The following is a 13,036-nucleotide window of genomic DNA, read 5'->3' as shown; positions in this document are numbered from 1 at the left end:
AGTCTATAGAGAGATGGAATAGGGGTGATGGAAAACAACAGTCTATAGAGGGACGGAATATAGGGGTGATAGAAAACAACAGTCTATAGAGAGACGGAATATAGGGGTGATAGAAAACAACAGTCTATAGAGCGACAAAATAAAGGGGTGATAGAAAACTGGGTGGAGGAACACCGTGAGCAGTACATCGAGGTAAAGTGACAGTGTATAGGGGGACACAATATAGAGGGGACAGAAAACAACAGTCTATAGAGAGACGGAATATAGGGGTGATAGAAAACAACGGTCTATAGAGGGACGGAATATAGGGGTGAAAGAAAACTGGGTGGAGGAACACCGCGGGCAGTACATTGAGACAAAGTGACAGGGAGACAAAATATAGGTGGCTTCAATAATTATTAATATAAGTATTCAACAACTTTCAGACGGAATTAATGGTCAGTATGAGCGCCAACTAAAAGTGACAAATTTAACATGAAGCACTTCATAGATTTTATTCTATCGAGTAGTCTTTCATATTGATTTTGAATGCAAACAGAAAGTAGTTGACACTTAAATAACTACTGGATTGATATTCACAAATCACTTTTTTCTTTTTAGTTGTTAAGACCCTTTGTCTATTGTTTTCACTTCCTTCCGCCCTTGACCACGTTTTATAGATTGGTTTTCTGTACTGGATCTATCTCAGACTTTATGGTCTAAAAATGTTTACTTGACGACACGTTTGGTTGTATTGTTTTACAGTCCCTGGACAAATGTAAAGCACAGGAACATAAGATAGAAGAGCTACAGACACCACTGGAAGATCTACGACGAGAGGCACAGACAGAGTTTGACAAGGTAATACACATGGTGGATTAAGAAGTGTGTGTGTGTGTCTTTGTGTGCTGTGACCAAAATTCTTACTAAAAGTTTGATTTTCAGTTTTTGATTTTATGGTAAGGAAAAGTGTCACCATAATTTGGCATTTTAAGCAATATTTCTTGTGTGACTTAGAAGTGAAAGATTGAACATTTGAAATAAAAATATAGGTTTACAACAAAGATAACAAACATCTGTAAGATCTTAGTAAAACAATTACAGCAGTTTGTAAGGTCTAGGCGTGGATTGACAGTACTAACATGTAATAGACGTGAGAGATTACATCTGTGTGATTCTGTAGCCCAACAAAAGATCGAGGAGGGGCTCTGGCCCTGTGGTGGAATACTTCACCTCAACGCAGTACAAGGTACTAGTCAGTGTAGAGGTAAAGGGTTACAGAGGTATCACTGGGTACGACCATCTACAGGTGTTTGGGTACTGCAGTCTCATTGTGTCACATGGTTATACATTTATGTCAGGGATTAAGGTATGGTTGTGGAACATGTTGCAGAAAGTTTTTTTTCTTTTCAGCATTCAACAGGCATATACCGGGGGTAGAAGTATTAAGGTGTGGTGGGCCAGCTTGGTAGTTCAACATTTAACCTAGTACCCTACGTACTGCTTTAGGTTTTATCTAATGTAGCAATATTTGATATATCCATTATCTATGATATTGGGACGGGATTTTTTTTTATATTCTTACTCTTTGAAGCTTATATAATTCAGAGATTCCATTATCTATGTTATTGGGTCAGGTTTTTTTTTTATATTCTTACTCTTTACAGCTTGTACCGGGAGGTATTGTCTGGCGTGTCAGATAACACTGTAATAATACAATGACAACAGCTGTACGTTTTATCATGGCTAATACTTTGTTTACTGGTGTTTGTTTATATAAGTGACACTTTATTTTATTTCCATTTTTACGGTTCTGAAGCTCAGTACCACTAACCTGAAATCTGATGTACTGGTGACTGGAACAGAGTGAGAGGCACATACAGTGTCAATGATAAAATAGTGGTACATTAATAGTCAAGGTCAAATCTAGTCCATGTCCAAAAATTATCTTACAATATTGAGTAAATGAAGGTATTAATAAAAAATCAAAATGATCAGACAAACTGATGAAGAGAAATCTGTTATAATGTGATAAAATACCATACATGTTTGATCAGCAGCCTGTCGGGTGTCAACACATACACAGGTAAAACTGTCACTGAATGTAAGCATGTTCACCATTGGTCAGTAGATGTAAACCTGGTCACCATTGGTCGGTACAGTGTACATGTAAGCCAGTTCACCATTGGCTGGTGTCTCAGCCACTGGATATAAGGCTGTTCACCATTGGTCAGTTGTAACTTTCGTATCACACAGATGACTGTTGTTGACACATTGTCTGTAAAATATCTTGCATCATTGTAGTCTTATTAATTATTTCTTTTGCACCAAGTCAAAAAGATGAAAATAGAAGTCTATCTCTTCACCAAATATCTTCATTCAACACTTTATTTGATATTATTGTGTGGCAGAAAGAAATGTTGACCTTCTTTTGGATTTACAATATACAAATGAACCATATGATTTATTGATGAAGCAACATTTTACTTCATAGTCATAAAATCTTAAGCCAATTATTTTAATGTATACTAGGTTCTAGTCCAAAGTATATTGCATAGGTGACGGACGAACTCTCCTGTATTTTTGTGAGAGCTGACCATACATAAGATTAGTTTAAGCGAATATTTACCCTCATAAATGATTTGGTAGTCTACGTCCTAACTTGGTTCCCACACAACACGGACAACACGGACAACACGGACAACATGGACAACACGGACAACACGGACAACATGGACAACACCGACATGCTCCTTTACCCAGTCACTCCTTTTTTTTCCTTTTTTTTTTTTTAAATATTTACCCTCCATAAATAAATTGTTCATATATTGGCTGTATGTTTGACCCTTATGAGGTCAAACATGACCAGCAAGAAAATATGAATCAATTAGCCATATCCTTTGAATATCCATCAGCTATAATGTTCCACCAATGACCTTCCTGTTTATTGTTGGGACAATACTATATTGTTTGACCGGGTGGCCAGCACATTAGTACAGTGACCATGGTCTTTGTTCTGTACACATAAATATTTAGGGATTTTTAGTGTCGCATGTCTCTGTTATTTTTTAAACTGTTTATTTGTATAAAACACACCTATGTTTGAAATACAATTGATATTTACATGCTACTAGGTATAATCATAATGAAACAGCAACAAAAAACAGTGATATTAAGGATTGCTTATATTGTTGATTCATGTCATTTTTTAATTTGTTTAATTTTGAAATATATATTGCTGCATGTACAGAATTAATAAATGTATTGAACTATAAACAATAGATTTTGGTCTTTGAAATATAAAATTTGGTGTAGTAAGAACTACATAGTCTGTTACAGAACACATTTGTCTGTATGTCATCATTTCATTCGCATTACAACTATTAAATATTTGACCGTTAGCTGGTGTAGCCTAACTTTGGCAGTCAGATACAGGTAGGTAACATCAGACCAAGACAGCACTAACAGAACAGTCTATATATTTCTCTATAACTGCATGCACGTATGAGACATTCCTAGTTGCCACTGCTGTCTGTTGTCTATGTTGAGTTGCCAATGTTAACCCCTGTCTGATACTTGCTCCAGGTGAACCCTAACTACCAAGCGGCCCTAACAGCCCTTAGTGTACTACACAAGAAGGACCTAGAGGAAGTGAGGTCATACCGCGATCCCCCCCAGATTGTCCAGTTTGTCATGAAGGCCCTGTGTCTACTCTTCAATGTCCCTCAGGAGTAAGTATAGGGCTCCCACCAATATAATCACACTACCATCAAGTAAGTATGCAGTATGTAAATGAAGGCGAGGTCCATGGAAACTACCTTATTTCTTGTCCTTTTCTCCATCTGTCATTCTGTCCTAATTCTTTTTCCTTAAGTAGATTACCCTATTCTCAAAATTAATATTTTGTCCCTTTGTCACAGTCCTATTGTCTATCCTTTCCTTCAGTATATCTCCTTGCTATTTCATTCATCTTGTTGTCCTGTTCATCCCTCTGTGTTTCTCCTTGTCCTATTCCTTCCTCCATTATTCTCCTGTCAATATGCTTCTTCTCATCGGACTTTCTCTCTGATTCCCCTTTTCTTCCCCATCCCACCATTTTCTTTCCTTGCCCCTTTTGCCTTAATGCTTTTCAGCCTGTCCTCTCACACCTCCTTTGCCTTCATCCTTTTTAATCTGTCCTCCTACACCCCTTTTGGCTTCATCCTTTTCAGTCTGTCCTCCCACACCCCCTTTGCCTTCATCCTTTTTAATCTGTCCTCCCACACCCCTTTTGCCTTCATCCTTTTTAATCTGTCCTCCCACACCCTTTTTGCCTTCATCCTTTTTAATCTGTCCTCCTACACCCCTCAGTCTGTTCTCCCACACCCCCTTTGCCTTCATCCTTTTTAATCTGTCCTCTCAGATCCCTTTCGCCTTCATCCTTTTCAGTCTGTCTTCCTACACCCCTTTTGCCTTCATCCTTTTCAGTCTATCCTCCTACACCCCTTTTGCCTTCATCCTTTTCAGTCTATCCTCCCACACCCCTTTTGCCTTCATCCTTTTCTGTCTGTCCTCCTACACCCCTTTTGCCTTCATCCTTTTCTGTCTGTCCTCCCACACCCCTTTTGCCTTCATCCTTTTCAGTCTGTCCTCCCACACCTCTTTGCCTTCATCCTTTTCTGTCTGTCCTCCAACACCCCTTTTGCCTTTATCCTTTTCAGTCTGTCCTCAAACACCCCTTTTGCCTTCATCCTTTTCAGTCTGTCCTCCCACACCCCTTTTGCCTTCATCCTTTTCAGCCTGTCCTCCCACACCCCTTTTGTTCCACTCTGCCTTTTCATTACCTTGCCCTTTTCCTTATCCAAAACTGAGCGTTTCTTTGTTTTGTTTTACAGCTGGGAAAATGCTAAGCTGCTCCTCATAAAGGAAAATGTTGTTGAGGACATGATGTTTTATGATAAGGATAACATCCCCAACGACATCTTTGAGCAACTCGGGGACATGATCCAGCACCCGCTGTTTGAGCCCGCCCTCATCAGACGTGTAAGCTGTGCTGCCGCAGGTGTGTGTGGCTGGGTACAGGCTGTGTACCAGTACGCACACATCCACCGCAACATGCAGCCTCGCCTGAAAAACTTACTGGAGCATGAGGAGAAATTTACTCAGGTAAACACCACAATAAAACCTTCATAATCAATCAACAGTTGTTTATGATTCACATCAGTATTCTGATCACTGTACTCATGGTAGGAAATAACTGCTGACTGAGAAATCCTAGAGCAGTGGTCTTATTGACATGTTGATTTGTTTATCTAAACCTGATGATATTGCTAATAAACGAATGTTATAATGAAGACCAGAGTTGTATAGCTAGTCTGGAAATGGCCACGAGAAGTTAACACTGCTGTTTATGTGCTTGTTTCGGGAGGACACTTAATGTATGCACCTTTGCATAGTAATTGCTTGTAGTATTTTTACTAGTAATCAGTTAATGTTTTTTCACTGTTTTTTCCTGTGTTTAGGCTCAAGCCAAGTTAGGACAGATGAGAGTGGAAGCTAACCGCATTAAAAGTTCATTGGAAACTAAAATTGTTGACCACAAAGCAGCTGTTAAACGGGCGAAAACCATAGAGAAACACATGCAGGTATGTAACTGGTACTGTGTCTCATATCTACTGCCATCGTTAGTGTCCACGATGTTAAAGGTAGCCAAGTCGGACACTTCTGTATCGTGAAGTTATCCCGACATGTTGTATGGTCTTAGAGGGAAATTTAATGTGAAACTCATTGTTATACTTACACTCAATGGATGATTATTGAATATTTAATCAATATATGGTAATTTTTGGAAGCACATATATCTATAATTTGTTGAAATAGTATACACCATGTATAAAGAATTTTAAAAACACAGGAAAATTGTATTGTTATCATGTGATTGACATAATAAAAACATTTAAAAAAAATATAAAATCTTATGGAAATATATTGACTGACTGATTAAAAGTCTTGTGTAAGATATTTTGTGTGCTGACATTTACCCTGCTTGTTGACAGAGTATAGAGAAGATGATCGCGCGGGCGTGTAACCTGATGGAGAACATGTCCATGCAGCACTACCTTTGGAAGTCAGAACTCAAGAAAGCCAAGACCCACGTCCTGACCGCGCCTGGTGATGCACTTGTCACCGCGGCAGCCGTGTTGTACCATGGACCCCTGGAGGACAAGTTCCGTGCTGACTTACTCCAGGACTGGCTTGACCGCTGTCGTCAGGGTAATTTCACCCTGAACCAACACATGGGACAGGAGAGGTATCCACTCAGCAGTATCCTGGAGGGTCTGGAACAGAAGGATGCCCCCAGTGACAGTTCCCAGGCCGGCGACTCGAGTGTTCACAGTGACAGTGCCACATCTATACCAAGTCTGCCGGAGATCCGTATCTACCGGTATCCCCCAGCTGTGTATGACACCCGCAAGTATTATAAGTCTGAGCTGAAGAAGCGGGGCAGCATCGAGTATGACGGCACACTCAACATCGAGGGCGAGGGAGAGGATTCCGACGATGAGGATGACCAGAGTATTCTCCTCAACAGGACGGGCTACATCCTCCAGGAGATCCTGTCGGACTTCGACGAGCTGAGTAAGTGGCGCCTTGACAACCTACCAACAGATCTACACTCCATACAGAACGCCCTCCTCATGCGGGTCAGCTGTCACAACCGTAAACACTGCTGGCCACTCCTTATTGACCCCGATAATCGGGCAGAGATGTGGGTCCGAACTCTGCAGACAAGTCGTAATATCTTCTCAGAAAAGGACCTCCGGGCCAGTACACCAGATGATGTGGACGGTATGTACAAACTCTATAAATTCACTGATTGATGTTTGTTTAAATAAAAGATTGTTTTAACATTGTTTCAAATGTATACCAGAATAATAATAATACGCATAATAATTTGTGAACCACTTAGAGACAACCTAGGTTGTGATAGAGCAATATTTAAGAACCTTAATTTGTTTTTATGTATGGTCTATTTTTATTGTAACGAAATCTACTGAAATATTTTTTTTTCTTTTACTTTTGTAACACTGGCTTACAAATAACCATGCGCTTGGGATTCTTTTGTATCAGTTTAATTTCTACAAAGAACTACAAATACATAATACATGACATGAACACTTATAATAAACTTTACATAACTCACACATTTAGACAATGTTCATCATTATATAAAAATATCTTTTGACTGTTAAATTGCTGATTGTAGTTATCGTTATCATAGACAAGTTTCTATATATTACAGGTATACCACTAGAGTCAAGCAGGGACAAAGAGAGTACATCTGACCCACTTCCCCCGAGTCGTGGCACCATACTAACATTCTCAGATATGTACTCAGAGGGCCAGACCACTGATGGCCACACAACAGACCGCACTGCGTACACATCAACCAGTGCTGCCACCATGACGACCGACTACACTAAGAGTGGTGGACGTCATTCCCGACAGACCTGGAACAGCGAGGACCTGCGGCCGGTCACCTCGGTAACCAACAGTTGGGAGACCACCAGTCTCCGAGCCGACCAGAATGTCGACCACCCAGAGCATAATCTGTGGATTGTAGAGGCAGACGACCCCAGTCTGGACAGCAAACTCATCAACGCTATTGTCCATGGTATGTACATCATCAACAGTAAAGAGCACCGTTATTAGCTTATTGACTTTCATGTGTCTGTGACAAGCAAAACTTGAATTGAAAAGTCTAATTTTGAACTATGATTGTGAGCTAAAATCTTGTTACCGTCATTGCAGTTTATGATATGTTCTGTTTTCTACTGAAGAAACTGTTGTTCTCAGAATAATGTAATCTACCAAACATAATACTTCCATGTACTCGATTGTCTTGTTTACAATAGGTATCACAGTACTCGTGACACACCTGGAGAGGAAACCCCTCGACCCGCTGTTCCGGGGACTACTGCTGAAACAGTTCTTTGTAGATAAGGAGGGACACAAGATCATCAAAGTGGGCAGCTACGAGTTCCGCTACCACCCCAACTTCTGTCTCTACCTAAGTACATCTGTACCACTCTTCCTCAAAGGTAAGTTACCTCCCTTGTCTCAAGTCTCAGTATCCCAACTTCTCTCTCTACCTAAGTACATCTGTACCAATCTTCCTCAAAGGTAAATTACCTCCCTTGTCTACAGTCTCATTATCCCAACTCCTGACTTTACCTAAGTACATCTGTACCACTCTTCCTCAAAGTTACCTCCCTTGTCTAGTCTCATGTAAATCAACGACCTGTTAAAGACAAGCTTGACCATAAATTAACTGGAAATTAGACTTGGGTGGTTGTTATAAGTGTTTTTCCTATACTTATGTCTCTGGATAGCGTCATGAATGTCTGTATATATATGACATGGTATCATGTGTTGTATAGTTGTGTCTAACTCAGTAACCCTGCTGTCTAGTTATGTACTCCTTGTATGTGCTATGCCCCTGTTTTATGAAAGAGTAAAGTGCCCATAATGTTCTTGATGTAAAATTATGATCCTATTATATGAGTTATCTCCCCTTGTCGCAGGTGACGGCCTGTACAGTGTACCAATACACAGGATGTGTATCATCAACCTAGCAATGAGTGACGAGGCCATCATCAACTTACTGCTCATTGAGACGATGAAGATTGAACGCAAAGAATTTGAGGGACAGAAACGCTCCAATGAGAATGACATTATCCTCCATCGTCAGAGACTTTTCCAGGAACATGTATGTCTTCCTAGCTATTAACCTGTCCATTACGGGACAAGTAATATACAAAGTATTCTTAACTAAATAAGATTGAAAAAAAATATATATTACTTTTTCTGCTCAATGTCTTTTTTCATGTTGCTAGACTAGAAGGTGATAATTTGTTGTAACTGAAAACAAATGACAGATTTTATAAAATATAAATAGCTGATAAGCATTTACACAGATTTCATTTGTCACTGGGCCTTTATTCAATTAAAACAATTTAAGTGTTGGACATGTAAATAAGACTCCATCAATATGCCAGTGAAATTCTTCTCACTGTAAATGTCACTGATCACCAGGAGCTGATTCGGGAGAAGACCCTCAACCTGGATGTGCCCATCCTAGAAGACAAGACAATGCTGGAGTCACTGGTTGCATGTCAAAAGGAGGTCGAGCGTAACCGCCTCATTCTGGAAGAGACACGCTACATGGGCGAGAACCTAGAGGAGAAATTTGCCGATTACATGGGGATGATCATGAACTCATCTGTGGTGTACAATACAATCAAACGAATGGCCGTCCTCCACCATCATTATTATCTCCCCTTCTACAAGTTCATGGACATCTTCACAAGTGTGCTGAAGATATGCTACCGGGGCAAAGGCAGTATTGGTAAGCTCTCAAGGGCAGTATAGGTAAGCTCTCAAGGGCAGTATAGGTAAGCTCACAAGGGCAGTATAGGTAAGCTCTCAAGGGCAGTATAGGTAAGCTCTCAAGGGAAGTATAGGTAAGCTCTCAAGGAAAGTATAGGTAAGCTCTCAATGTCAGTATAGGTATGCTGTCAATGGCAGTATAGGTAAGCTCGCAAGGGCAGTATGATTAAGCTCTCAAGGGCAGTATAGGTAAGATCTCAATGGCAGTATAGGTAAACTTATAGATGTCTATTTCAGATTGACACATTAATGTCTACATGAAAATATCTGTGTTTGCATGTTATCCATGATCATTAATTAGTTTTTAATATATGGAAGTGTTTTTTTGTCTATTGTTTGTCAGACTATTTTCACTTTGTATGGCCAAATCTACTTTTGACCTTTCACCTTCTACCCACAACAGGTGCCCCTGAAGCAAGGGCCCAAGAGCTGTCCAATGCCATGTCCTCTGCCATCTACAAACAGGTCTCCCTCATGATGTTTGAGTTACATTTCTCCCTCTTCCAACTCCTTGTTGCTATGGAGAGCATGCGACTGACACGTAAAACTTCAACAAAGGAACTGAGTCTTTTCATCAATGGCTTCGAGAAAACTGGACTTGATGAGTCCACACTTCTGGAAAATAAACCTCAATGGATGACCAACCAGGTTGATATTTAAAAGTCCTTACAGAACTTGAGGGAAAGAAACAAAGTTAAAGTGATTGGACCGAATTATTCGACGAACAAATTTGTTTGTTTTCAAATATAGGATAAATCTCTTATTAACATTAGTAATCTTTAGATGGGGAAACTATTAAGTGACAAATTAAAGTTCTATCTTCATATATTATAATGATTGAGAATAACTATATGTATTATACTCAGAGATGTATTTACCGAGACCTCACTTCCTCTACAGGCCTGGGTGGACTGTCTGGTGATAGAACAGCTCCATCATCCGTTCCACGGACTCCGGCGCTCACTCCAACAGACCAGTTCTCAATGGCAGGAGTACTTCCAGGTAAACATTAGTCCCCAGCAAATTGCCTAGTTCATGTTGTATTTCGTCCATGTAAACCTTACATATGTCAAATAGTCTATCTTTTGAGCCTTAACTTACTATTTTATGTAAAATCTGCTGTGTTTCATCCTACATTGCTCTGTGTGTTCCACATTGTTTTGACCTACATTGCTATGTTGGTTCCACATTGTTTTGACATACATTGCTCTGTGTGTTACACATTGTTTTGACCTACGTTGCTCTGTGTGTTCCACCTTGTTTTGACTTATATTGCAAAGTGTGTTCCACATTGTTTTGCCCTACATTGCTCTGTGTGTTTCACATTGTTTTTACCTACATTGATATGTGTTCCACATTGTTTTCACCTACATTGCTCTGTGTGTTACACATTGTTTTGACCTACAGTGCTGTGTGTTACACATTGTTTTGACCTACGTTGCTCTGTGTGTTCCACATCGTTTTGGCCTACAGTGCTCTGTGTGTTCCACCTTGTTTTGACTTATATTGCTATGTGTGTTCCACATTGATTGGACCTACATGGCTCTGTGTGTTCCACATTGTTTTTACCTACATTGCTCTGTGTGTTCCACATTGTTTTGACCTACATTGCTGTGTGTTTCACATTGTTTTGACCTACATTGCTGTGTGTTCCACATTGTTTTGACCTACATGGCTCTGTGTGTTCCACATTGTTTTGACCTACATTGCTGTGTGTTCCACATTGTTTTGACCTACATTGCTCTGTGTGTTCCACATTGTTTTTACCTACATTGCTATGTGTGTTCCACATTGTTTTTACCTACATTGCTCTGTGTGTTCCACATTGTTTTGACTTACATTGCTATGTGTGTTCCGCATTGTTTTGACCTACATTGCTCTGTGTGTTCCACATTGTTTTGCCCTACATTGCTGTGTGTTTCACATTGTTTTGACCGACATTGCTGTGTGTTCCACATTGTTTTGACCTACATTACTCTGTGTGTTCCACATTGTTTTGACCTCCATTGCTCTGTGTGTTCCACATTTTTTTGACCTACATTGCTGTGTGTTTCACATTGTTTTGACCGACATTGCTGTGTGTTCCACATTGTTTTGACCTACATTGCCCTGTGTGTTCCACATTGTTATGACCTACATTGCTCCACATTGTTTTGACCTACATTGCTCTGTGTGTCCCACATTGTTTTGACCTACATTGCTCTGTGTGTCCCACATTGTTTTGACCTACATTGCTCTGTGTGTTCTACATTGTTTTGACCTACATTGCTCTGTGTGTTCCACGTTGTTTTGACCTACATTGCTCTGTGTGTTCCACGTTGTTTTGACCTACATTGCTGTGTGTTTCACATTGTTTTGACCTTCATTGCTGTGTTTTCCACATTGTTTTGACCTACATTGCTCTGTGTATTCCACATTGTTATGACCTACATTGCTGTGTGTTTCACATTGTTTTGACCGACATTGCTGTGTGTTCCACATTGTTTTGACCTACATTACTCTGTGTGTTCCACATTGTTTTGACCTCCATTGCTGTGTGTTTCACATTGTTTTGACCTACATTTCTGTGTTTTCCACATTGTTTTGACCTACATTGCTCTGTGTGTCCCACATTGTTTTGACCTACATTGCTCTGTGTGTTCCGCATTGTTTTTACGTACATTGCTATGTGTGTTCCACATTGTTTTGACGTACATTGCTATGTGTGTTCCACATTGTTTTGACTTACATTGCTCTGTGTGTTCCCCATTGTTTTGACCTACATTGCTATGTGTGTTCCATATTGTTTTGACCTACATTGCTCTGTGTGTTCCAAATTGTTATGACCTACATTGCTGTGTGTTTCACATTGTTTTGACCTTCATTGCTGTGTTTTCCACATTGTTTTGACCTACATTGCTCTGTGTATTCCACATTGTTATGACCTACATTGCTGTGTGTTTCACATTGTTTTGACCTACATTTCTGTGTTTTCCACATTGTTTTGACCTACATTGCTCTGTGTATTCCACATTGTTTTGACCTACATTGCTGTGTGTTTCGCATTGTTTTGACCTACATTGCTCTGTGTGTTGCACATTTTTTTGACCTACATTGCTGTGTGTTTCACATTGTTTTGACCGACATTGCTGTGTGTTCCACATTGTTTTGACCTACATTACTCTGTGTGTTCCACATTGTTTTGACCTCCATTGCTGTGTGTTTCACATTGTTTTGACCTACATTGCGCTGTGTGTTCCACATTGTTTTGACCTACATTGTTCTGTGTGTTCCACATTGTTTTGACCTACATTGCGCCACATTGTTTTGACCTACATTGCTCTGTGTGTCCCACATTGTTATGACCTACATTGCTGTGTGTTTCACATTGTTTTGACCGACATTGCTGTGTGTTCCACATTGTTTTGACCTACATTACTCTGTGTGTTCCACATTGTTTTGACCTCCATTGCTGTGTGTTTCACATTGTTTTGACCTACATTTCTGTGTTTTCCACATTGTTTTGACCTACATTGCTCTGTGTGTCCCACATTGTTTTGACCTACATTGCTCTGTGTGTTGCACATTGTTTTGACCTACATTGCTGTGTGTTTCACATTGTTTTGACCTACATTTCTGTGTTTTCCAC

General features: G+C 39.9%; 1 protein-coding gene across 2 annotated transcripts in view; it reads left to right on the top strand.

Annotated features, from left to right (window-relative positions):
• Nucleotides 1-13,036, top strand: part of LOC110463347 (dynein heavy chain domain-containing protein 1-like) — an 83,145-nt gene that overhangs the window by 58,923 nt on the left and 11,186 nt on the right. For both annotated transcript variants that reach the window (XM_021517860.1, XM_021517859.1), the window contains 11 exons: nucleotides 745-840; nucleotides 3,565-3,710; nucleotides 4,854-5,124; nucleotides 5,481-5,603; nucleotides 6,015-6,807; nucleotides 7,262-7,633; nucleotides 7,875-8,060; nucleotides 8,544-8,728; nucleotides 9,055-9,367; nucleotides 9,812-10,056; nucleotides 10,309-10,410. In XM_021517860.1, coding sequence (XP_021373535.1) covers nucleotides 745-840; nucleotides 3,565-3,710; nucleotides 4,854-5,124; nucleotides 5,481-5,603; nucleotides 6,015-6,807; nucleotides 7,262-7,633; nucleotides 7,875-8,060; nucleotides 8,544-8,728; nucleotides 9,055-9,367; nucleotides 9,812-10,056; nucleotides 10,309-10,410 — 2,832 coding nt within the window. The remainder of the gene's footprint in view (nucleotides 1-744; nucleotides 841-3,564; nucleotides 3,711-4,853; nucleotides 5,125-5,480; nucleotides 5,604-6,014; nucleotides 6,808-7,261; nucleotides 7,634-7,874; nucleotides 8,061-8,543; nucleotides 8,729-9,054; nucleotides 9,368-9,811; nucleotides 10,057-10,308; nucleotides 10,411-13,036) is intronic.

Source organism: Mizuhopecten yessoensis, unplaced genomic scaffold (genome assembly GCF_002113885.1).
Source record: "Mizuhopecten yessoensis strain PY_sf001 unplaced genomic scaffold, ASM211388v2 scaffold10891, whole genome shotgun sequence".
In the NCBI taxonomy this organism is placed as follows: domain Eukaryota; kingdom Metazoa; phylum Mollusca; class Bivalvia; order Pectinida; family Pectinidae; genus Mizuhopecten; species Mizuhopecten yessoensis.
This window is presented reverse-complemented; position numbering and strand designations above follow the sequence as displayed.